The sequence below is a fragment of the Ascaphus truei genome, chromosome 4 (assembly GCF_040206685.1).
Source record: "Ascaphus truei isolate aAscTru1 chromosome 4, aAscTru1.hap1, whole genome shotgun sequence".
Taxonomy (NCBI): Eukaryota; Metazoa; Chordata; class Amphibia; order Anura; family Ascaphidae; genus Ascaphus; species Ascaphus truei.
In genome coordinates this window covers 240,300,900-240,326,369 of record NC_134486.1, presented here as the reverse complement: position 1 = coordinate 240,326,369, position 25,470 = coordinate 240,300,900, and the positions used below count along the sequence as shown (strand labels likewise).

The 25,470-nt window shown below is 43.1% G+C and overlaps 1 protein-coding gene across 3 annotated transcripts in view; it reads left to right on the top strand.

Annotated features, from left to right (window-relative positions):
• Nucleotides 1-6,151: 6,151 nt before the first annotated feature.
• Nucleotides 6,152-25,470, top strand: part of DESI2 (desumoylating isopeptidase 2) — a 30,014-nt gene continuing 10,695 nt past the window's right edge. For 2 of the 3 annotated variants that reach the window (XR_012801071.1, XM_075597084.1), the window contains exons 1-4: nucleotides 17,565-17,740; nucleotides 21,803-21,875; nucleotides 23,227-23,320; nucleotides 24,724-24,865. Coding sequence is in view for 2 of the 3 variants with exons in the window: in XM_075597084.1 (XP_075453199.1) it covers nucleotides 17,627-17,740; nucleotides 21,803-21,875; nucleotides 23,227-23,320; nucleotides 24,724-24,865 (423 nt within the window). In the remaining variant the exon portion in view is untranslated. Of the gene's footprint in view, nucleotides 6,877-17,564; nucleotides 17,741-21,802; nucleotides 21,876-23,226; nucleotides 23,321-24,723; nucleotides 24,866-25,470 lie in introns of those variants that run through there. The other variant, XM_075597085.1, reaches the window with a different exon arrangement.

Genomic DNA, 25,470 nt, shown 5'->3' with positions numbered 1-25,470 from the left:
TTAGTTATAACTACTTTTGGTATGGTAAGAAATTTTTCCTGCAAATCAGGGGAACAGCCATGGGTACCAGGTTTGCACCAAACTATGCCAATATATTTATGGGTATGTCGGAGGACCAATACATCTGGTCGGGCACGAGTTCAGCGCAAACCTGGTACAATGGCATAGATACATAGATGATATATTGTTCATCTGGCAGGGTAGTACAGATCTTTTGAAAATATTCCTTGCGGGTTTAGACCAAAATCCCTATAATCTTAAATTTACGTGCAAATACAGCACCAGGGAACTCAAATTTCTAGATTTATCAATATATTTGGAGAATGGATGTTTAGAAACCAAGACAGAGGATGAGACACGCACTCAATATCAATGGTAATAGAGGTGGGGTACTTAGCTGCCGGTGCGCTGGTCCTGGGGAGCTCCTGTAGTCCCAAATGTTCCAGTACAAAGAAGAAGAAGCAGGCACACGGTCTTACTCAAAAGGAGGTTTAATATGCCATAAAGTCCAACGTTTCGGCAGTCAAATACTGCCTTTCTTAAGGTGAAGGCTCACCTTGAGAAAGGCAGTATTTGACTGCCGAAACATTGGACTTTATGGCATATTAAACCTCCTTTTGAGTAAGACCGTGTGCCTGCTTCTTCTTCTTTGTTCAGAAATCAAAACATATATAAAAAATATTGATTGTAACAACTTCCTACAGGGAGACAGCGGCCGTCTAGATAAATGGTTAGAGAACATGCCGGTAGGACAGTTACGAAGATTGAAACATAACTGTACACAAGAAACAGTATTCAAAGAGCAAGCACAAAATATGATGGACAAATTTCAAGAAAGAAAGTATAAAAAAGGAATTGTTGAGAAGGCTTACAACAAACCGTTCAACAGTGTTTCCAAGCATTTTTTTTTAATGATATTTTTATTAAGATTTTCAAATATAAATGGGAACGGAAGGGGTACAAAAAGTGGAGGGGGGGAACAACCATTTTGTATGAGAATTCTTACAGTCATCAACAGTCACATTACATAGCATACAACATTTTAAACAACATATCTTACACTCATCACTCCCAGATCCTCTTTCCTATTGAGATTCTACCCTTATCCAAAATCCCAAGAATCCCAAACCCTACCAAACTTCCTTGTGGTATGATACAGGAATGAGGCGAGTCTCTCCATTAATTGTACATCATTAACCCTTCTATTAACCTCTCTTCTAGAGGGCGGGGGTGTCTTTTTCCACTCTGCTGATACAGTGTATCTAGCCGACGTTAGAATATGCAGAATCAGTTTAACTGCATAGTGATTCACATCTTCCATGGGCTTAGCCAGAATAATTAAAATTGGGTCTAGTGGAATCTTGATTCTTGTCACATCTTCTATTAATTTCAGAATTTTCCTCCAGTATGTCTGAATTACTGGACAAAACCACCAGATGTGTGCTTGGTCCCCTATCTGTCCGCATCACCTCCAACATCTATCAGACGCCTTCGGAAACTTTTGCTTTAACCTTTTGGGAGTGTAATACCAGCGTAACAGAATTTTATAAATATTCTCTTTTGTTACTCTACATATAGAGGTTTTACCCGCATTCTCCCATATATCATCTCAGTCCTCTCTTGTTATTTCAAAATGCAGAGAGTGTGCAGCGCACAGCAATAAGTGAGGGAGCAGGTCTGGCAAAACGAAATCCTTTATTGAGAAGTCATTAAAAACGAGAGGGCTGCAACCCTTCTACGCGTTTCATGCTAGTGCTAGTGATAAAGTGCACTAGCACGAAACGCGTAGAAGGGTTGCAGCCCTCTCGTTTTTAATGACTTCTCAATAAAGGATTTCGTTTTGCCAGACCTGCTCCCTCACTTATTGCTGTGCGCTGCACACTCTCTGCATTTTGGATTCCTTACCTAGCCGCACGCTTTGCAAGGGAGCCAGTGGGGGACATAAGTATCATGAGTACATTTACCTGGGGCCAACCCAATGAGGAGGGGGGAGGTGTCCTTTGGGCAACCTACCCCCACCTTCAGGGTATCTAGAGCCCCTTTACAGGTTTAGTACTGTGATAGTCTGAATAGCTAATACCCAGTCTGTGTTCCCTTTCATTTAGTATATCTGGACTGAAGCACTCTTGAGCACCATTTGTTCACCAAACCATGTTCCTCTCTTGTTATTTCAGTCTGGAAATCCAGAGCCCAGTATCCAAGCATTTTAAGGACCATCATGTCCAAGATCTCAAGGGACTAAAATGTATTGGAATTGATCAAATCAAGCCTAACTGGAGAGGAGGAAATAAAGTAATCCAAATCTCCAAACAGGAGACACATTGGATCTATGCTTTGAGAACATTGGCACCACATGGTCTCAACATACATATTGATTTGGGATCTTTTTTAAGGGACTAAGTAAATGCTTGGATGCACCATATATACTATCCAGTTTTTTACCAAGACTTTGCCAATGTATTCAACAAAAACAGGAGTTACCGCCACACCGCCATAGATCTAGTTATTTGCTCATTTTGCAGTGATGTGTTGTAGTTACATTGAAGGACAAAGCGACATATTGAATTGTAGAGGGTGTCTAGTTTGCTAAGGTAAGTTTGGGGTGCCGTGCCATATATTATGTCCCCATAGTCTATAATTGGTACTAGCATCTGCTGTGCGATGCGCTTTTTGACCAGCGGGTTTAGGGAGGATTTGTTCCTATAAAGTACGCCTAGTTTGGCATAGGTTTTGGATGTCAGGGTATGAATGTGCAACCCAAATGTTAAATGGGGGTCAAACCATATGGCCAGCTGTCAGACTGGCTGGGTTTGTAAGCTTGGAAGTAGATGATGGTGGTGATGAAAAAGGGCGCAAGAGACTTTTATACAAACAATAACTTGGCAGTTCTTTATTTCCATGAACAGAAAGGACAGGTTTTCATACTGCATGCTTGCATAGGTCCCATACGGTGGGTCCACGCAGGTCCACAAGGCTTTTTGCCCTCCTATACTATTCCCTATCGGTTGGCCTACCATTAAGGGGCACACATCTGATCTAGGGAAAACAATAAAAGGGGACTCCAAACTGTTCCCTTACATGGGTTACACAAATAAAATGTAAACCATTGAGACATCACACCTTCCTCCCTGTTGGTATGAGGGATCCTCCTAGGGTCTCAGGCCCTAAGCCACCCCACCCCCCCCCCAATATTTATAGGCCATGGTGACATAATAGATCACCATGGTTAGCTGGGAAGTGCACTAGGCCCTCTCACCGACACCCACTCTGGATGACAACGTGGGTCCTTTCTGGAAGGTGCGCGGAGCGAGAATGGCAGTTGCTTAACTGCAACATTTACTTAGGCCTCGTTCAGGGTGGCAGAGACAGGAGGTGGAGGGCACGCGTCCGCGCGCGTCAGTCTGCTGGGCGATGTGTGCACATTATCCCCAGCAGACCTTTGCTAGCGTTGAGGAGGCGGGGCTACAGACCCGAGGTTAGGGATGGGTGTTGCACTGTTCATATCATTTTCAAGAATGATTTGATTGGCTGCCGAAGTACCAGTGACGCTGCTGCAGCTTGAAAAAACAACTTGAGTTGTTTATTGAAACTGTACCAAGTGTCAACTCCGTACTTCGGCGACAGGGTAGCTGCTCCCCTGACAACCGATATTAACTTTAAATACTTTGTTTCAAACGTGCGCGCGACGTCGCGAAGCAGGCACCCTGAACGAGGCCTTAGAAGTTTATGTCTTACTTCAATAAAAACTACAATTAACCCCTTATCTCCCAAACAGTAAGCCAAAAATGGGGGTTACATAATGTACAACACTGTTCACCTATATAACCATGTATCTGTCATCATAACTCTGTGCCCAGGACATACTTGAAATCGAGAGGTAACTATCAAAGTATTACTAAACCATTTTATAAATAAATAAATATCATGAGCCTACTTTGAGGTACACAAGTGAAAATGATTCAATAGGCGCAAACAACATAAAGTGTTCACTATTTTTAAAGTGAATAACTAATCCAGCACTCAAGAAAAAAATCTATAGTGCAAGTGTTAATAATAAAATAAAAATGAATACAGTGATGATATAATACAAATGTATAGTCTTAACTCCCTGCTCAGACCCTCTGGTGGGGCCTGTCTTCACCGGTCCCAAAACGTAAGAGCATATTCATACAGTCCAGGGGTAGCATGAGAGGAGCTATTCAGCACTTTTTTGCATTGGTGCAGTTAGTGCCCGAACGTGCTAGTTCTTGTCTTACTATGTAGATGATTTCCTGCTAGTGGGTCCCCTCAAATCTCCCGTGTGAGGGGCTACTCAAAAATACATAAGGACTCATACAGGAGCTGGGGGCCCCGATGGCAAAAGAAAAATTCGAGGGCCCAACAGAAATGGTGTCATTCCTAAGCATACCCGCAGACAAGTATATAATGTATACCTTGTTCATTTATGTAACTGTACTTGTAACCATGTATTATTTGTTTTACTCTGTGCCCAGGACATACTTGAAAACGAGAGGTAACTCTCAATGTATTACTTCCTGGTAAAATATTTTATAAATAAATAAATAAGCCAGGAAGCCGAGAGCTAGCCTAGGTCTGTACAGGGTGGCTAGAAAAGTGACACTGAAAAAAATGCAGCCACTGCTGGATTTTCTAAATTTTACATGCATGGTAATTTCCATTAGTGGGGTCTTTAACCGCAGGTCAGAAAGGGCCACTGCTGGTGTATATATATATATATATATATATATATACACACGTTTCATAGGAATTATAAGGCAAATTATACATTTTATCTGAAAAGTTGATTTTAAGCTTGCTGAGAGTGAATGCACTTTTATAGATAATACAGTATTTAACTTGCTGAGGACTGTGGACACCGGTATGTAGCAGAGATCATGTGTGTCATATGTATCTTCCCATCAACCAATAAGGCTGCGTCCATAGTAAAGGCGATCGCGCAAATGGCGCGATCAAAATGCTCTAAGGCTGGGGCTATGGGGCCTTTGCCTGCGTTGAGGCGTGAGGAAGCTGGGAAGTGACCTGCTTGAAGCGGGTGCTTTCCCTGGCCATGGTGGATGGGCTGTAGGTGGCGTGCCTGGGGGTGTGCCTAGGTACGTCACGGAGCTGGTTCGCCCTCATTGGGCGAACCGCTCATGTGACCGGCCTGTCGCGCCAAGAAATCAGTTTCGATTGATTTCTTGCACAACGTGCGCCCCTCCCGCCGCATGGACGCGATCACTGCCTTAAGGCGTCCGCACAGTCTGTATCACCATGGCCCCAGCCTAAGGCAATGATCGCGGCAATAGGACAGATGTGCACACATGAGCCCAATGGGGCGCGCGGCAGGAATCAAACAAGTTTGATTTTGCTGCGCGACCGCCGGGTCACGTGAGCGGTTCAGCCAATGAAAGGTGAACCGCTCACGTGACGTCATGGAAACACCCCCACGGTGCGATCCTACAGGCCACAGATCGCTTGAAGTACAGACGCACGTGATGTCATACGCTCCGTCGCGCGCCTGTACTATATCCGATTCCTAAGCTTGCTCCAATCACTAACAGCAATAGAGACACTGGGCTCTGAACCATCCTCTCGAGCTCTATTGCTGTCAAGCAAAAAACGTAATGCTACTTAGTTTTTACACATTTTTAACGCTTTCACAACACGGTGGTTGAGAACCACTGCTGTATATCTGGATTATTTTTAAATGTTATTCCTAAGGGCACTTTCGGTAACTTTTAACCAAGATCCATGTTTCAGTTATTTTATTGCTTACAGTTGTACTTAGTGTAAAATATGTCTTGCTATTCATTTTTAACACGTATTCCTTCATAACATGCTTTTTTTTTTTAAAGGGAATTTGTTGTTATTTTAAACATCTTAGTTTGGTACTATACTTTTTTTTTTTTTTTACATGATCAATTGTTACTCTCTTTGGTATGTTTTATATTTATAATGGTGAATGAGCAGTAAATAAAACCACACGTTACAAATCGGTAGAAAATGTGCTGCTCACTGAAGCAGATATATCCAGCGAAAGGGTTAAAGTTCCTGCCTTGGTCCAGTGACGTCACCAACCCCCTCTCTCCCGGTGTGCTGGTGGTAACTGCTACGCGCACATGGAATTTTGCATCTCCGCGGCTTCCGTACGTTCGTAGCATCTCCCAAGGGTCCGGCGCTTGCTGGCAGAGCAGCCGGCGGAAGGGAAAACAGCAGAGGGAGCGCGCCGGGACTACATTTACCGGGCGGGGGATTACTTTCCCCCTCTCTCAGCTCACGCGCTGGCTGCCTCCGCCACGTTGTTATAACAAGGCGTGAGCCTCACAGAGAGGATGCGGCTCACACCCCTGGGTATCCCCGACCGCCTCCTCTCCATCACACCCGCACGGGGAGCCAGGGACACCCGACACCCATCTGATAAGACCCCGGACACTCCGTAACACTATATAAACCCGTCACCATTCGCTATGGTCATTCTGAGCCCCCTCGCAGCACTGATCGCATCAATCCTCCTCTTGCCATGACCGCACAGCCGGCGTTATCCCCACCCTGCCTACGTCACACCCAGCATAATTTCTATAACCACTCTCTGTAGAGAGGGAGGGGAGAGGTTATCAAACCGGGGGGGGGGACACACACAATTCTGCATAAACCCGAGGAGGCAGCAGGAAAAGAGGAAGGGTGTGAGGTATACCCCCCTCCCCCCTGGAAGGGGTGTGAGAGATCCCCCCGGACACCCCCCCCCTCGAAGGGGTGTGAGATAACCCCTCCCACGTGGTTTGCCCTGGATATTATTATCAGTTGGAGGAGGGGGGTCGCCGGGTTACATGAGGAGAGATGGCCAACCAGCCGGTGATCCTCAACGTGTATGATATGGTGAGTGAGGGGGAGTTATAGCAGAGACCCTGACACATCTCTCCTTCACCTCGCATGCACTCTTCTCGCTAACTCTTCCTTATTCCACTGCCTCTCCTTCACTTAATGTTCTCCTTTCTTCCTTTAATCCATATCTTCCACCACTGATATTGTGTGGTCCTGTCCTACTCTAATCGCTCTATTTATCTTCTACTCTTAACCCATCTCTTCACTAGATGCATGCAAAACTGCTCAAGAAGCAGGGATATTCTGAAGACCTGATGGTAGCTCTTGAGGACCCAGAGTTGGCTACCTCTGATCTCTCTCTCTCTCTCTCTCTCTCTCTCTTTCTCTCCCCCCCCCCCCCCAATTAGAGACTGGATTGGGAGTGAAACAGAGGGACAATGTGGAATAAAAGATTGGAATGTGTGGATATATATCCACACACATTCCAATCTTCTATTCCACATTGTCCCTCTGTTTCACTCCCAATCCAGTCTCTAATTTGCCTTGTTTTCTGCCTGCCCTCTTTCTCTCTGGTTCATCATTTCCTTTCTTACCTTTCCATTCATTCTCTTTTTCCATTCATCTACTCCCCCTGCCATATTCCATAGCTCTACTATTTATTTCACCTATCTTTCCAGTTAAGTTTATCTCCCTCACACACAAATGTTGTTTTTCTATCCTAAGACAAATTGATTTAGCCATCTGCATGTCCCTTTGGTGCAACAAGTTGCTCACTGTCCAATGTATGCATGGGTGGTGTCTTTGTGATATGTAGGTTTTGTTTCAGGATAGGACGTCTATTTACCTGGCAGCTGGTCCTATAACCTCCCTCTCACTTTATTTACCGGCAATGAGTTTCTCCCAGATTATGTGGATTGGGAAAGTACAGCTTGGGGTTAGTTTAAGGACTACAGTAGGCTGGCATATTAGGGTTAGATTGAACACATTTTTTTTTGTTCATCCTTCTGCCGGCTAAATAAGGATGAGCAAGTGCCTTAGTTATCAGTCTATGAACCAGTGCCTCATTTACCTGGCTTGCCTGTAAATTGGCTCTACCTTCAGGAAATCACATAGGATTGAGTCATGTTTAATCATGCCTGGTTGTTTGGTGATGCAACAGGAGGAACCTGAACTACACCTGCACCATGGAGACACAGTGACTGCCTTTTTGTTTTATATTTTGAATAGGCATCATATTAGTATGACTCATGATAGCCCATCCACAGCCCAGACTTATCTTCTGCTTATCTTCACAGGGTAAAAAAAAATAATTGTGAAACTAGTTGGAATTCTCTCTCGTTCTCTCGTTCTCTTGTTCTCTCTTTTTCTTTTATATATATATATATATATATATATATATATATATATATATATATATATATATATATATATATATATATATATATATATATATATATATATATATAAATAACTTTTTCTTCAGCAAAGGTGCTGTCCTTATTTGACCTTCATTTTAACAATATCCAAGTTGAAGTAAATCCCGAAATGGTCTAATTATCTGTACCAGGCAAAATAGGTTTTTATTGACCCCATAACACATGAGACCTGTGTGTTATGGGTCAATAAACACCCTTTATTTTGCATTCATTTTGTCTGGTGCAGATAATTAGACCATTCTGGTCTCTTTTTTTTTTTTTCAAGTTTTATTGTTCTCTATCTCAGTTTCTTGGTTATTGGTTTGTAATGTTGACCCTTTACACATTTGTGAAGTTGAGGACCACTATAATACAGATGCGGCGTGTGTTTAAACACTTATTTTTAGGTCTTTTGAATATTAAGGAGACGACACAATAGTCAGTAAATCTGGTTTCTCGGACAAGAAAGGTAATTGTTTTGCTGCAGCTAAACCCCTATCAGACAACATAGGAAAAAGGCATCCACTGTTGTGTGAAGAACTCACATTTTGCAGGTTTTATTGATCTTTCATTGTAATGTTTGATCTTCTTGTATGTGGTAAACCTCATACTCTTGCAGGTTAATTCAGCCTGGGTCTTTTGGGCATGGCCTCCCCTTATTTCCTTGGTTAAAAAATAAATAGAAAATACTAAATGTAATTATCACCCCTTCTCTTTGAAGGTTCCTGCAATATGCTACATGTACGTTGTTGACCTGTTAATAAAAGTGAAATCCGCCTCGATCACTTGCCCTTCTCAAGGAAATGATGTAAAATTGAGCTTATAATGGATATTTTGCACCCAGAGTAAGTGTTACCACGTCCGGACCACCACTCTGAGAATGAAGATGGGATAATGACTGCATTCTTCAAACTGACATAAGCATCTGTTTAAAAACGGTGACCCCTAAACATTTATTTGGGCCAGTATCCAGTCCAGTGGTATGCAAAATAACTCCTCTGCCCCCTGCTCGGAATGTTTTTTTAAGTTGGAAGTCTTATTTGAGCCAGGCACACACATTTAGGCAGAAACATGAGGCCTCATTTTGTGGTCCAAAGAGGAAAACATTTTTGACCGTCGCCCATGTTATTGTCATTGAGCCAATAAGGCATATGATGCGTTGCCTTCTCTGGTTGGGTGCCGCAGAATGCCTCCATCTTTTTAACCGCCTCAGGCCCCTATTAATTAGAGGTGCTAACCTTTAGCACAGCTTAACTTCTATTTACCTGAATGGGAGTTAAAGCTTTGTACCCTTAAGTGGATCTGGGCCTGAGACCCCACCCCCATGGTTTATAACTCCTGACAAGCAAGCAGCACATCTAAACGGATCCAAGTTTGTTTTATTATTTGGGATGGGGAGATGGGCTGCTGCTTAAGGCTTCGTCTCCGGTGGCCGCGGCCACGCGCCTCACTCAAGTACAGCCCTCTATGGGGCGTGTGTGTCTCGATGCGTCACCGCCTTTGCCAAAAGACAAGATTTTTGGTGCCGCAGTGACGGTTCGATCAATGAGGTTGAACCAGCCGCGTGACATCATGGTCATGCCCCCCTCCGTATCGGGCCTCCTGATCTTCACTGGAATTGCAACCGCAGACCACAGGTCGTGGCTGAAACTGGTGCACGTGCCGGCAGGCGCTCGCACGTGCGCGCAGTGACTGGGGCGTTAGCCTTAATCGTAAGGTCACAGATTTCATATACCATGATGACCTCATGTACTATATCATGGTCATAAGCCAGAGTGCTAAATGGCCTTTTTAAAACTGTTAGAATACAGGAAACGAGCATTTTGATTAACCGTTCACTGCAATTTTAGTCTCTAAGCAATGCGTTGCTGACCCGCTGACAGCTACACAGTTAAATTAAAAACTGCATTTAAGTCATTAAGCACAATTTTTTTTTACAGAGGCATCAAAATATGACCTTTTAAGGGCCTGGAGTACAGTATCTCACGAACGACCACTATAACTATTTTGAGCAAATGGTCTACCCCAAAAGCTTTCTACACATTCTCACTCATTAAATACACTGTTTAAAACAGTTGCACCATGAAGTTTGCAACATAATTTGTTGATGTCACTGCTGTTCTTGAGAGGAAATTAGACTTTTTTGAAGTACCAGTTTTTTTGGGGGGGTGTGGCTATATTTTCTACATGTTTGAAGTCCAGGTGCTTTTATTGGCTATCTGAATACTGTACGTTTGTGAAACTAAATAGTGTATTTGTGAGAAGAAAAGGAGAAACGGAGCGCTAGCAAAGCGAAAAATAAGGATCCAGAGAGGGTATTCAATAAAAAAGTTAGAGCTTTAATTGATCATATATAGACCCCCCAAAAACACAATGCGTTTCGTGCATATAGCGCTTCATCATGGTGTATGTTTGTTTTGAGCACTGGATTTACACCTCTCGTGTGTATGGCTATAGAGCCGTTCCCGAAATGTACACAGCTAAACCCCCCCCCCCCCCCCCCCCCCTTTTTTTTTTTTTTTAACCATATCATAAGCGCTTCAAGTTGTCATTTATTAGTACGTTTTCTTTTGGATTTATTATTTCTGAATTATTGTGTAATATCACTTTGGCGCTCACAGGAATGTGTAAAAGGTAACCTATACATCATGAAAAAACGCTTGTGATTCAGGGGTGTGCAGATACAGTAGATGGGTAAGAGAGGAGTATTAGAAGTGTTAATTACAAAACAATTCTAGAAAACTGCTTATAGACCCTGAATGCATCCATCTTACTGTATATCGGCACATGCCAAGTGCCCCTGCCCTTGATAGCTTACAACCGCAAGAATAAATGTCTTGTAGTGTATTTTCAACTGCAATCCTATTTTACTTATGTATTAAATGTTTTACCAGGAAGTAATGTTGAGTTACCTCTAGTTTTCAAGTATGTGCTGGTCATAGTTATGATGACAAATACATAGTTACATTAAGTGAACAAGGTTATATGTTATATACAAGACATTGCATGCATAGTTAAAGATAATATATACAGTATTTTATAGGCGTATGTAACAGTTACAGACCAGCATTAAAATGTGAGACAGCTTTAGTATTGAAAGAACTTAGACTAGTGGCTGTGAGTCTCCGGTAGGTTGTTCCAGTTTTGGGGTGCATGGTAAGAGGAGCGGCCGGATACTTTGCCGAACCTTGGGACTATGAAGTCTTTTGGAGTCAGATCTCAGATAAGTGCTGCGTGTGGTAGGGGTGAGGAACTTGTTCAGATAGGTGGGTAGCTTGCCCAGAAAGTATTTGAAGGCAAGAAAGGAGAGATTAACTTTGCACCTAGACTCAAGTGATGACCAATGTAGTTCCTTGAGCATTTCGCAGTGATGTGTTATAGTTGTATTGGAGAATAAAACAGCATATTAAATTGTAGAGGGTATCAAGTTTGCTACGGTGGGTTTGGGGTGCCGTATACAGGTAAACCCCGTTATAGCGCGGTCCTCGGGGGCCACCCGATCCGACCGCGCTAGACCCGGGGTCGCGCTAATATTTTAAAAAAATGGCCGCCACGCGCCTGATAGGGAGGGAGGGAGTGAGGAAGGAAGGGGTGGCCGGAAGCCCTACACGTCCCCTAGCAACGGCGAGTCCTCCCACCACCGGCATCCATTTCCTCCCCCCCAGGCCCCCACACCTACCGGCCCTCCGCGGCATAGCGGGGGTTAAGATGGCGGCGCCCGTGCTGAGTGTCTGTGCCGCGGTGGGAGAGCGGGGCCTGGTACGCGGTGTGTGCGCTGGGGATCCTACTGGCCCTCTACGCCTACCACGTGGAGAAGGAGAGGGACCCCGGCTACCAGGCAATGTGCGACCTCAGCGAGTGGGTGCGCTGCTCCAGCGTCTTATCCTCCAGGTACCGGGGAGGGAGGGGGAGACCCGCACACCGGTCCTGACATGCATGGAGGGGGAGACCCGCACACCGGTCCTGACATGCAGGGAGGGGGAGACCCGCACACCGGTCCTGACATGCAGGGAGGGGGAGACCCGCACACCGGTCCTGACATGCAGGGAGGGGGAGACCCGCACACCGGTCCTGACATGCAGGGAGGGGGAGACCCGCACACCGGTCCTGACATGCAGGGAGGGGGAGACCCGCACACCGGTCCTGACATGCAGCCGCAGGGAGGAAGGACACCAGAGCAAGGGACCGGTCCTGATCACCACCTCCCCGTGTCAGGAGAGATAAGGACTAAAGGGGGAGGAGGGGGTGTGCTTCCCTCACTGGAAGTCTCATCCTCTGAGGGGTTAATATGGCTGTAACGGGGGATATGACTTCAGTGTGGGTATGAGTTTTTTTTTTATTGTAGGTAGGGCTACATTAAACCCCATGCGTGTCAGGGGAGGGGGAGAGAGACAGCACTCATTGCTCTGCACTGACATTCAAGCGGTTAAGGTGTTCATTGTGGCACTCAAGGGGTTACGGTGCTGGGGTCTGTGGGGGTGACACTGTTGATGGTTGGGGAGGACGGGGGGGTGCAGGTGTCAGATCTCAGGTCATGTGGCTGCCAGCGATCAGGTGTAAAGAATATCCTCCTCAGCCTCCGGTTTTCCTTGGGGAGGTGATGATGGGAAGTCCTCTTTCCTGTGCTCACAGCTGGGGACATGTTTGGGTTGTGCAAGGTCTTCTGAATAGGTGATGACTTTTTCAGTCCTGAAGCATCTGATGCCGGGGTTCAGACCTACCTGTCTGAGAGAGATCTGTTTGGAGAGTGTGTGTGTGTGTGTGCGTGCAGGGAGTGTGTGTGCGTGCAGGGAGTGTGTGTGCGTGCAGGGAGTGTGTGCGCGTGCAGGGAGTGTGTGCGCGTGCAGGGAGTGTGTGCGCGTGCAGAAAAAAATTTAAAAATTTTTTTTTAAACGGGAGCCACGTGAAAACCGCGCTATAACGGGGTGTACCTGTACTATGTCCCCATAGTCGATAATTGGCATTAGCATCTGCTGTGCGATACGCTTTCTGACCAGCAGACTTGGGGAGGATTTGTTCCTATAAAGAACGCCTAGTTTGGCATAGGATTTGGATGTCAGGGTATCAATGTGGAACCCAAATGTTAAATGGGGGTCAAACTATATGCCCCAATATTTAAACTAGTAACGGGCTAGGATGGCATTAGAGTTGGTTCTGAGCTGAAGCTTATTCATTGGAAGCTATTGCTATTTCTTAGTAACTGGTGCCAGTCATTCACAGATGTGGCAGGCTGGGAAGAATGGTTTTAAACATATGACCAAGGTGTGAGCAAAATACATCATTCTCTTCTAGTTAAAGGGATGATGCTTTTTGTTTTTTTTTAACTCACTGCTGGTTTCCTGCCGTAGGGTCTGATTCTCTAAACTCAAGCAGTAACCTACTGAAAAAGACTATGCCAGCAGTATGCAAAGTGGGGGGCGGGAGAATTTCTAGGGGGGGCGCGGGCAGTTACAGAGGCCCCGTGCGCTTTTCCCCACGACATTTAAATTAAATGCCGGGTGAGGCCTCTAACTTCCCTTACCTGCTCTCTGCCGGGTCTTCGGCAACGTGGCATCAAATGTCATGCGTCGTCATGGCAACTCGCGTCATTTGACGCTGCGTCATTGGAGAGGGGGCGTGAACGCTGCGGCTCCCGGACAGGGGGGCACAGCTCAAGAAGTTTGCGCACCCCTAAATTATGCAAACAAAATTTGCATACTTTTTGTTTTTTTAAATATACTTTTATAAAATGTATTTGTAAACATGTGTTCCTTACTGCACTTGCATGTATTTGCACCCTTTTTTTAATTTCTTGGTTTGCTTGCCAAGATCACTTAAGCTTTGCTTGAAAATAGGGATGGGGAAAAACCTGTCTCAGAAGTTTGAGCTCTGTATTCATTATCTGCATTACTATTACCTTTTTTAAAAGGTTCAATACGATACATTCACTGACCCAAAAATGGAACTTTGTTTTTTCACAATTTTTGAATTGTAAAATGGGAATGATAAAAAAAAAAAGTTACAATTTCCCTTTCATAGTGAATATGAACATTTTATGACCGCTGTGAGGTTCATTTTACATTTAAGCATGGAAATGGATACTTTATTAAAGCTGAAGTCCAAGCAATATCCTACATGTGTTTTATTTAATAACAAAAAAAAACTGTTCTGTACTATGAGAAGACGTGTAGCATTTTCTTAAACTCTGAATTACATTTTTAATGTATTATAATGTAACAAGCATTTCTTGTTTCTATTGCAACTATATACAAAGTCGCATCCTTTTCTGAAACAGGCTCTGGCACACCCCTTTTTGAGCGCTGCTCTCTAGTCGTGCACCAATTGTATCTAGTGACTGCCTAGTCGCATGGTCTTCCCCACAGAACTTTGCATCTTTTTTTTGTCCTCTTCTGCTGCACCGAGCCGAATCTTTGCCGATCGATTGGCAACTTAGCTAATTATTTATTGTATGGATTGTTTTGATGCACATATTAAAGAGGGGGGGGGGGGGAATGGCAGCTTGGACTGCGGCTTTACATTCATAAGGCTGTATCCACGCTGCTGCTGAGCGCACTTGGTGTTTGACGCGTTTACTTAATTGAAACTGAATCTGCACAGCCATGCTGCGCACGCTCGTGCACGGGCACCTATGCTCTCGAAAGCTCGGGCGCATGGGGAGACAAAGAAAATTGATTTTGAAGCACGCTCAGCAGCATTAAATGCACACGCACACACAGCCAAACACACATTACACACACACAAATAGCCCCGATCCACACACCCCTGCTTGTGCTTGCAAAATTATGCAGGACACCCTATGCTCATGCTTGGAAAGTTGGTGATGTCACCGCTCATGCATGAGTGCGCTCAGCGGAAGCGTGGCCGCAGCCTAAAGTGTTGTATTAAATGTGAAACTGTTCATTATAATACTATGTGTATCTGGAGTACTGCCTGACCTAATGGCAACTGACCTAAAAGTCACACTGTGGTGCTGCATAATGTAATAGGTCAGGGGTTGTCTCTAGCGCCATCTCCCAAATATTGGAATTGGATGCCTCCTTTGGAAACTTAAAGCAGCAATCCAATCCCCTCTAAGGCCTGGGACATGGTGATATGAAGAGCGCTAGGCAGCGCTGACGCTCATGCTCTCCTGCTCAAGCAGGAGATTTTTCGTGCCCCTGCATGAGCGTCAGCGCGCGCTTGTGTGCCGGGAGGCGGGGCTAGGGCGCCACGTCACTGCGCCGACGTCACGGACTGCCATTGGCTTCTGGCAGTCACGTGACCGGCCCTGCGCTTCCCTCAGCGACAAAATTTAAACTTGCCTGTCTCCTGCATTTCCACACACCTCTGCACGCCTGCGGAAGCGTGCGGAAGCGCCGCCTAAAGCCGCGCTGAGAGGGATACTGTTTCCCCTCAGCGCGCCTCAGGACGGTCTTTTTGACCATGTCCGAGGCCTTAGAAGCCCATCTGTCTAACTCATTTTGCCACATGAGCATATCCTGCTTAAGTTTTTTTTTTTCTATTAATCATAATTATTTAATCATGATTTAAAAAAAAATATCTTTAGTGTTTCAGGTTACCATGATAACCTTTACATAACAATTGGCTCTGGGGAGAGCTCCATTTTAACTACCCTGGACACTTTGTATTTCAAACATTTAAATCTCAGCGGAGAATCGTTGGAAAATGCAACAAGAGATCTCATAAAAGTACAAAAATAAAATGCAAAAAAAAACCTGACCAGGGCACACTTCTGCTTTTAAATAGGGGACATCAGCCATTAGATACTGGGGCAGGGATTTCCTGTATGAAATCCTAGAATTCCCTGACCTGTCTTTCTCATGTGGCGTATAAATCTCTTGACTGTGACACGGGGCGTGATACTAACATAGGGGAAGTTCCTGAGGTGCTGAGCATCTTGGAGAGAATTATCCTTGTGTAAAGGGGGGGAGAGAAGGGAAGAGTGTAATGGGTAAATACCACTGACACAATGTATATACATTGGTAAAATCATATTTTCTTCATTTTTATGCCATGCTGAATTCTGGAAGGTTGCTGTATTACTGAAGCACTTCTTTACAAATAATATGCTTAGATTCAAGGCTGAGGCGCACAATGAAATATAGTTTAAGTGGGACTTTGAATGAAGGGTTTATGCAAGTTCATATTCACTTTATTTTTAGTATTTCGACTGAAATTTCTGTAATGTGATAAATCTATCCCTGGATTAATAGCATTTTATCTCCAGGTTCTGATAGAAAAACAGCACGTATAATGTTGCTGTGTTTCATACGAAGAACATTATGGTTATTTTGGTTTAAACATTGATCTCTAAAAGATCTCTAAAACACTTGAAGTGGCTGTTTCCTTAAAAACAGCATGGTGATTTGATGCAATAGAAATAGCGTTTTTATCATATTAAGAATTATTTATGGTTTGTAATCTCATTTGTGTGTGTGCTTTTTCCCTGTTTTTGCTGCAATACTGGCCAGACACCTCACCTCCTTCAGGGAGGTGAAATAGGGCTTTGGCAGGCGACGAGGGCCCATTTACTTGTATACATATGAGATACCTTGGAAATATGATTTATATACTTGATTTTGAATATAATTACGTATTTAAATTGAGATCTCGTGTGTTCACGGCTATCTCACCACATGGAGTGTACTGTTTTATTTGGAGGTATAGAAGTCAGTGTACCCTTGCTTAAATTGGCCCTTACTTTTTTGCAGCTTGGACGATAAGGGCTCAATGAAAAAGGCAAGATTTCAAAACTGTGTAAAAGGCGTCTGTTTTTGCGTGGAAGGCAGGGCACCTATCTGAGATTAATGAATAGCCTGCAAAGGGTTAAACTGAATGATGGGAATCCTAGTGTATTAAACAGAACTGATGCTATTGATGCATAATGCTGCTTATTTGTCACATAGCCAGTGAAGCATGCACAATGATTAATAATCTCTTCCATCCCATTGTTCCTACCTGAGAAACTGCATTCCCAGAGGGGCCAGCAACGCATTGCAGAGGGGAACGGGATTAAGCTCCTGGTGTTAATGGCGTTTTCCCGCTTGAGGACACTACAGTCTCGAGCTAATGAAATATGATTTACAGTTAATAGGATATTTTTGCTTTCTCAACCTATAATTTCTGAAACGTGTTAAAATTTTCATACAGTTTAAACAGACTTCCAATTTGATGCCTGAAAACCAAGAATTTAACCAAGCGTGTTTCAGAAAATGTTTAAAAAAAAAAAAAAAAGCTTGAAATAACAAGGCGCCTGCTCCCTGGGAAAGATTAGAGACTGTTGATATGAAATGAGAGCTCTAGCTCAGCTCCTATAAATAGAAGTCATAGATCATGTGGGGGCCGGCAGGTTTTCTGTTCTCCTGTCACAAGCAATAACATTGTGGATCATGCGTATGCCTACTGGTTGTTATCTAGAGACTCAAATATTCCAGCAGCCGATTGCAGAGAACCAAGAATCCTCTTCATTGGCGGAGTTGAGCTGTGGTGCTGTGGTGTTAACGGTTTGTATTTAGTTTTTTACCACCAGGAGCAGTTATCTGATTTGTGGCGGGGTACTTTTATAAGACTCCACCTTGTGTCCCTTTTTAAGTGAGTGACGGAAAAGGGCCATCTTTACTAAGCAGTGTTACTCTATAATACTTTGTGTTGTAAAGACCCCTTTAAAGGAGCCATCCAGACAGGTGTGTTTTGTTTTATTTTTATTTTTTTTAATACAGGATTGAAGCGGGGGTTTCCGAAGCTGAACTCCCATTTCAGCTCCGTGGACCCCCTGCTTCCAGAGATGCTTGCCTCCGAAGGGGGTGCCGGTATCTCTGCAGTTCCAGCTCCCGTGTCACATGGGCCAATAGGAAGCCGCACCGGGTGATGTCACGGCTTTCTATTGGCCCGCAGGGCCCAGGAGCTTTGAAACTCTGCCATAATGTAAACCCTGAAGTGGCTTCCAGCACTTGCTAGGGAGGCAAGTACCTCAGGAAGTAGGGGGGGAAATGAAGAAAAAAATGACAGCGTGGATTGCCTCTAAAGTCCATTCACTTGGATAGGCCATACTTGCTAAGCTATGTTGGAAGGTGTCTTATGTAATAACACAGCCCAAAGAGTTTGGTTAGTTTAGGGTAGCACACTTTAGGACTAGTTTTTCATCTGAGATCTGCTTTGTAACTTAACGGTTTAGCAACCCTTAAGCTTGTCCCTCAGTCCTAAGAACAGGGGTGAGCAATTGTCCAACAAAAAGCGTCTCCCCAGCTGCTGACCTACCTCTCTGTTCCACACCGGGCACTTCTGTGACGTCGACACATGCCTGAAGCGGCACCACGAGATCCAATTCCAGTGCCAGTTGGCCACAGGAGAGCAGCGGCCCTGTGTGGACGGAGGAGAGCCGCCAGTAAGTGCGGTGAAGAACCGCATGCAGCTCGGGAGCCACAGATTGCCGACCCCTGATCTATCCCTTCCCCTGCTCAACAGTACATGTTGCATCTACAACTTCTGTCTGGCTCCTAACTTATTTTTGTCCACCACTGGAATTAGGAAAGCTAATAATTTGACACGGTCCTTGTTCATAGAAACATTGAATGCTAAAAAAAAAGAGACACTTGTTTCAGTACAGTTCATAAAGTAAAGTTACTGCAGGCTAACAAGAGAATGCCAACTACATTCATGTCCTGCTCCCAATCAATACATTTCAATTAATTAACCGAGTGACTTGTTTAGTACCCAAATCTTGTTTTTTAGTTCATTACTTTGAAGTGTGTGTGTGTGTGTGTGTGTGTGTGTGTGTGTGTGTGTGTGTGTGTGTGTGTGTGTTAAAAAAAGTTGTAATAAAAATATTTTTTATTTAACTGACACACCACACACACACACACTGTTCGACAAACCTATACATTTGCACGCCCCGGGCGAGTGGATTTAACACATACATATATACACACAATCATTAATTTCTTCATCTTCTCCCTCGTCGGTCCGCTCCAAGCTCCCTGCTATGCGCGTGCGTGGCACCATTATAGAATGGCTGACTCACCTCAGCCAACTAAAACTGCAGCGCGCGGCATAGCACGCGCCCGCACTATATAACCAGCCTTAGGCTGCGCTTATAGTGCCGGCGACAGTGACGCTATGCTGCGGTCGCTGGAAAAATTAAATTGACTTGACTTCTAGCAATCGCGACCAAGACGTCGTGTCGCTTCTTTTATAAGCGCACACACCGGCAGCAATACATTTGTTTTGCTGCGACGTCGCATCGCCGGCACTATAAGCGCGGCCTAAGACCTTTTTACAGCTCATTTGCTTGGTCTTGCTGGAGGGTATTTTGTGGAGTAACATTGCTTGATAAATACGTACCTCAATGTTTTTTCTGGTGGTGTCATTGCACACACTATTTTGACTTTTTAAATGTATTTGTTTAAGTCTCCACTGAATTACTTATAATCTGCGAGAGACAATAAGGAGGGGCATTTTTTTTTTTACCTAAACGCCCCTGTTTTATGAATTTGAGGCAGAATAGAAGAGAAGTCATTAGTCAGGTCTATACACAGTGAGGCTTTTTACTTCTGTTTTCCCTATCTTTTTCCCAGTAGTATTTTCATACTGTATGCACAAGAAGCTTTCTTCTATTACTCAATATTTCTGTGGAGTTCCTTTCAGACCACTTCTGAAAATGTACTGTAGATATTTTTGATGTATACTCTCGTCCTTCCTAGCATCCAGCTGGAAAATGTTTTTAATCTCAAAGATATCAAATCTGTGTAGAAGCCTCATTTTGGCAGATAATCAATGTTATTTTTTTTGTTGTTGAAGTTAGTGAGTGCACTTCATAACTTATAGATGTAACTTAGTACGGTGGTGAGAGAGCATTGATTACAGACTTAAAGGTAAGCTGGGAAGGTTTTATTCCTGGAATCTATCATCTGTCACTAAGGGTTCATTATCGCTGTGCTAAAACCATGCTACTTGTATCTGCTACACCACTAACATAGCCTAAATGTATTAAGGCGACTATGCTAATTGATGTAGACAATTATCTTCAAAAATGGAATAAAGGTTTTAGAAATCAGCAACACCAAATTGAAATGGATAAAGTGAATATGCAGTGGTGCATGGAAACTTAAGGGACCCCCAAGTCCCTCAAAATGAACACTGGGAGAAATAGTGGTATCCCGCACTCAAAGTAGACAAGACTATGCGATCCATAAAATTTAGAGCAATTTGAATTTATTCCTAGTGCCATACATACAAATATATGAGAAATAAACAATGGATGGAGGAGTGATTTATAAGTGAAAATATCAATAAAAATAGAGTACTTATCCATAGCTCTTAATGTCTGGCACACAAAAGCTGGTAATTTTATATGGTGACACAAGATGAGACTCGAAACCAGGGGGGGGGGGGACCCTCTACTTCTGCTAGCATTCCCTTCAGTGAAGTTGCTTTTAATTTTATTTTTTAATTAAGTATTCCTATACCTTTCCATACCCTGTGACAATCTGCATAAATAGAATGGTGCAGGGAACACATGTTGGGCGGAATTAAAGATAAATTAACCTTTCATAAGGTTTTTTTTTTTTTTCATAATCTAAAATGTTTGTAAAACAGATATGAACACTTAAGCAAAGCACAAAGTCACTAAATAAACAAAACTGTACACGTGTAGCCTGGTTGCTTAAGGCCGCGATTACCGTGCGCACACAACATCGCGCGCCGCGAAAACAAATGTATTCCTCAATGAGGCAACCCCTAGTGCGTGAGCCTGCAGAGCGACCACGCGTGTGAATTTTGAAAATACAATCCAAATTGTTTTCTTCATGTGACTGCCGCGTCACATGAGCGTTTCAGCCTGTGAGGGCGAACCGCTCACGTGACACCATGCCTGCAGTGCATGTTTCGCGGACGTCATGCGGTCGTGTGCATGTTGGCACTATAATCGCGACCTTATAGTGACATGCACAGTAGTGATTATGGCGTAACCTGCAATACCTACTGATTTTGTTAAGGTCTAGTTACAGACTTATACCCAACGATGGTGCATAATATACAGTAATTACATTTTTCACAGTGGTCTGTCTGAGTAAAGGGAAATGGTTAAAGAGAATTAGCATGGTTTATACTGCTTCGCACAATCGTTTTTTGATACTGATCAGATTTTATTACGTCACTGTCGCAGGTCACTAAACTGGATTTAAAATACTTGGATTTTATTTCATATAGCGGCTTTCCTATTGCAAAGTTGAAAGCTTACATATTTTTTAAAGAAAAACTACTTAAAGGTTCAGTCCTTCTAAAAAGAAATCCAAACTAAGTTTCTTAAAGAAACTTTTTTACGTTTTGATCAATTTTTACTATTCAATTCTCATGACTTCCTATAATAAGTATTCAGACACACTCCCTATCCATGCCATTGTGTGACATGTGCAGAGCACTCTGTGTCTCTTCCAATCTGCAGATGTTAAAGCTGCTTACAAACATGAGCTATAATAAAAGGGAAAACACTGTCATGTTATCTTTTCTATATTAGTTTTTTTTTAATGTGTATATCCTTTGATTTTTGTGTTTTTTTTTTTTTTCAGTATTGGATCAATGAATACACCTCATCAATTGGAATTGGCGTCTTCCATTCAGGTATTCAGGTTTATGGCAGAGGTATGTATGTAGGTGAATTATTGTTCGTGTGTCCCATTTGTTTGAGGTTTTTTGTTTTTATAGTTTTGTGGAAAAACGACCTCATATTAATTATATCTGGGGTTACAGCAACAACTTGGTGTTGATAGTTATTTAGAGATCTCTTATCTAATGTTCTCTCCTGCTGCTTATAAAGTATACATGTGTGCATACCACATATACACATCCAAAATCTCTGCCCACCTTTCTCTTCTTTAGCTGTCTTGCTGGCCAGTGGGTCAGTGTCTTTGTCCATTTTGGCTAAGGGTTGTTCTTGACTCTGCTATTCGACTGTTGTCCCAGACTCTGAATAGTGCTAATTCTTGGTCAATCTTGGACAGCTGGTCATTGGCACTTCCTCAGCCTTTGGATATTAATCCCTTTATCACAGGTAACACAGAAACTGCGTTATATGTTTCCAAGTCCTAGATTCTGGGGGTCCATGAATTAGGTCTTGCACTTTGTGCAGAATGAGGAAGGGAAAATCAAAATATGAGCTGTGTAGAGTTGCAAGGCTACAAACAAGATAAGAACTAGACAGGCAGTGCCTGTAGGATACATGTATGCTAGGCATGTTAAGTAGGTGATGCAAGTAAGTTTAAAGTTTGTTATACGTATGCCTTTAAGAAAAACATTGTTTATAGAATATTTCCAAGAGCATACAGAGATCAGGCAAAGATTTAAAGCAGCAATCCAGGTTTCATTTTTTTTTATTTATTACAAGATTGAATCTCTTGCCAAAGATACCTGCATCCCCTACAGATGTAAGTATCTCTGGAAGCAGGGGGTCCCCAGAGCTTAAATTAATGCAGGTCCGTTCCGGAGACCCCCTGCTTCAATTCCGTATAAAATGTATGTGTATGTCTACCTGGATTGCTGCTTTAAAAAATACACACCCAAATCCTTGTAATACTATGAAGACGATAAAAGTAAAAAAAAAATATATATATTGCCCAAGTTGCTAGCCATATCTGGCCATTCCCTGAATAAACGGAACCAAGGAAAATGGAGCTACCCAAAGGTCTTTGTAGAGACCAGAAGATTTAGTGAAGAGACAAGGTAGCACAGAGATAAAAATAGGCAAAAAGAACTCAAATTGACTCTTGGGCTATCAGATGAGTGAGCAGTAAATTGCAAGACCTGTTGCAGACTTTGCAAGATTACGGGTGTTTTTAATGGTTTATATTTTAAATTGAGATTAACTTAAATCATACAAAAGCAAACCACGGTCATTTTCATTGAGATACATGTTGTTAACGGCTTTTGCTACACCTGACAATGTTTTCAGGGCCAGAGTTGAAGTCTTATTTATTGTTATGTTTCTGTCTTTAAGAGTTTGCGTACGGTGGGCATCCCTATCCCTTCTCGGGTGTCTTTGAAATATCTCCCGGGGATTCCACTGAATTAGGTGACACTTTTAAGTTTAAGTAAGTATGTGAACAGGAAATAAAATGTTTTCATGGTTTTAGTGTCAACGCCACGTTCCCATTCTGTAGGTTGTTACATTAATAATTATAGATGTACACCTTGTTTGCAGAGTTTAAATGTTTCACTTAATTTTTGTAGCATTTTATTATATTCATAATGCCAAGTGTTACCTTTCTGATTCTTCCCTTCCTGCGCAAGACCGTTCTGTGATTAATTCTATGTGCACCCCATTAGGCTGAGTATTCACACGGCCCATCATTACCTTGCTTTGTTCAGCTAAATATAAAAGCCTTGGTATAATGAATACATTCACGTGGGAGGAGAAGTGCTGCATACCTCACAAAATTGAACAATAGGGTGTCACCAGGTGCAGATAGACATTTGCACAGAGAAACATTAACTAGAGCACATAAACTAAATTTAAAGACGAGCTACAAAAAAGCAACAGTTTGGTCTGCTTAAAAGGCTTATTGTATGTTTAGAGATGTACCGGGGGAGGGAAGAGGTTTAAACCACCCTCAAAATGTAACCCATATGTAATTGAGTGTCTTTTATACACTTATTTTTTTTGTTTTGATGGAATATAGAATCTTGGTAGCCAAGACCAAAGGATTGGTTTATTTTCTGCGTTGTTTGCCCATCATGTCGTCTATTCCATATTGATAATATGCACAACAGTCCTTCCCCCTCATTATGGGTTTTTATGTTGTTGTTGAAAGGGTCAGAAGGTATTGAGTGGGCAACTGTAATTCATGGCCAGCCCGGTAATATTTTTGGATGCATGATCACGAGCTAGAAAAATCTTTAGCCAGGGGATTCTAGTCCTATTATATATTGATTTTTTTTTTTTAATTTAATGTAGCATGTTGATTATCAGGCTCTGGTTCTATTTTCTGGTTTCTCTCCGTTCGTTTAGCTATTTTGGTCCTATACACTGTAGATTTGTTGTAGTTTGCAATGTTTACTGGATCAAAATTATAATCCTTGTTAGGTGATTTTTATTGCGATTTCAAGATCTCGTGTCTTCATATTATCTGAGACATGCAAACACTTCACAGGTTCGTCCAATAAAGAAATCACAATATAAAATATGCCAGTTGACTATTCGGGTGGTGTTGTAATTAATTTTTAATAAGAAGCCAAAATACGGTCAATTTCATATCTAAATTGTATCTGTTTCCTTGTTTTACCAATACCTGTATTTACCAAGTTATACCTTGTCCTTGTGTGAAGTATACATTTGTAGCTTGACTGACATAATCCTTACACCTCATTTTAAACCCCCCCCCCCCTCCACCAACCTGTTAGGTCTTGAATCTATTCATTGCCTGTCTTTCCAGCATTGAAGCAGATGATAAAATGTCTTCTCTTTAGCTAACCATCTTCTCCCATTGCCTCTCAGAGAATCGATTGCATTGGGGAGTACAGATTTTACGGAGAACGACATTGAAAAAATTGTTGAAGAGCTTGGAAAGGAATACAAAGGAAATGCCTATCATCTCATGCACAAAAACTGCAACCACTTCTCATCAACTTTATCAGAGGTAAATTGTCTCAACTGATGTTTTAGGACTGCATATGTCTTGGTAAAGTTTGTTATTGAGCTATTCAACTTTCCTTACATTAGTCATTACATGGTTTTAAGCAGCCATTGACATTTGCTGTATACAGCTCAACTCCGTTATAGCGCGGTCCCCAGGGGCCACCCAATCCAACCGCGCTATAACTGGAATCGCGAGAAAAAAAATGGACGCCGCAATCGCTTACCCGGCATCTGTAGCTCTCTCCGTTTCAAAAGAGGAGGGGGGAGGGGTGCGTGCATCCCCTGGCAGTGCAGGAGATAACCCTGTGAACTCCAGAGCCAGCCCCCCTCTCTCTCCTCCCCCCTGAGATATTATCAGTGTAGCAGGCTGTCAGAGAAGCCTGTGAAGTGCGGAGCTAGCCCCCTCTCTCTCCTCCCCCGAGAGTGTTGTGTAGCAGTGCAGGAGGGAAGCCTGTGGCCTCCCTCTCTCCCCCAGAGAGTGTCAGTGTGCAGGCTGTCCCAGCAGTGCAGGAGAAAAGTCTGTGAACTGCGGAACCAGACCCCCTTTCTCTCCTCCCCCCGGCTGTGACAGTTTCAGTGTAGGAGTGCAGGAGAGAAGCCCATGGT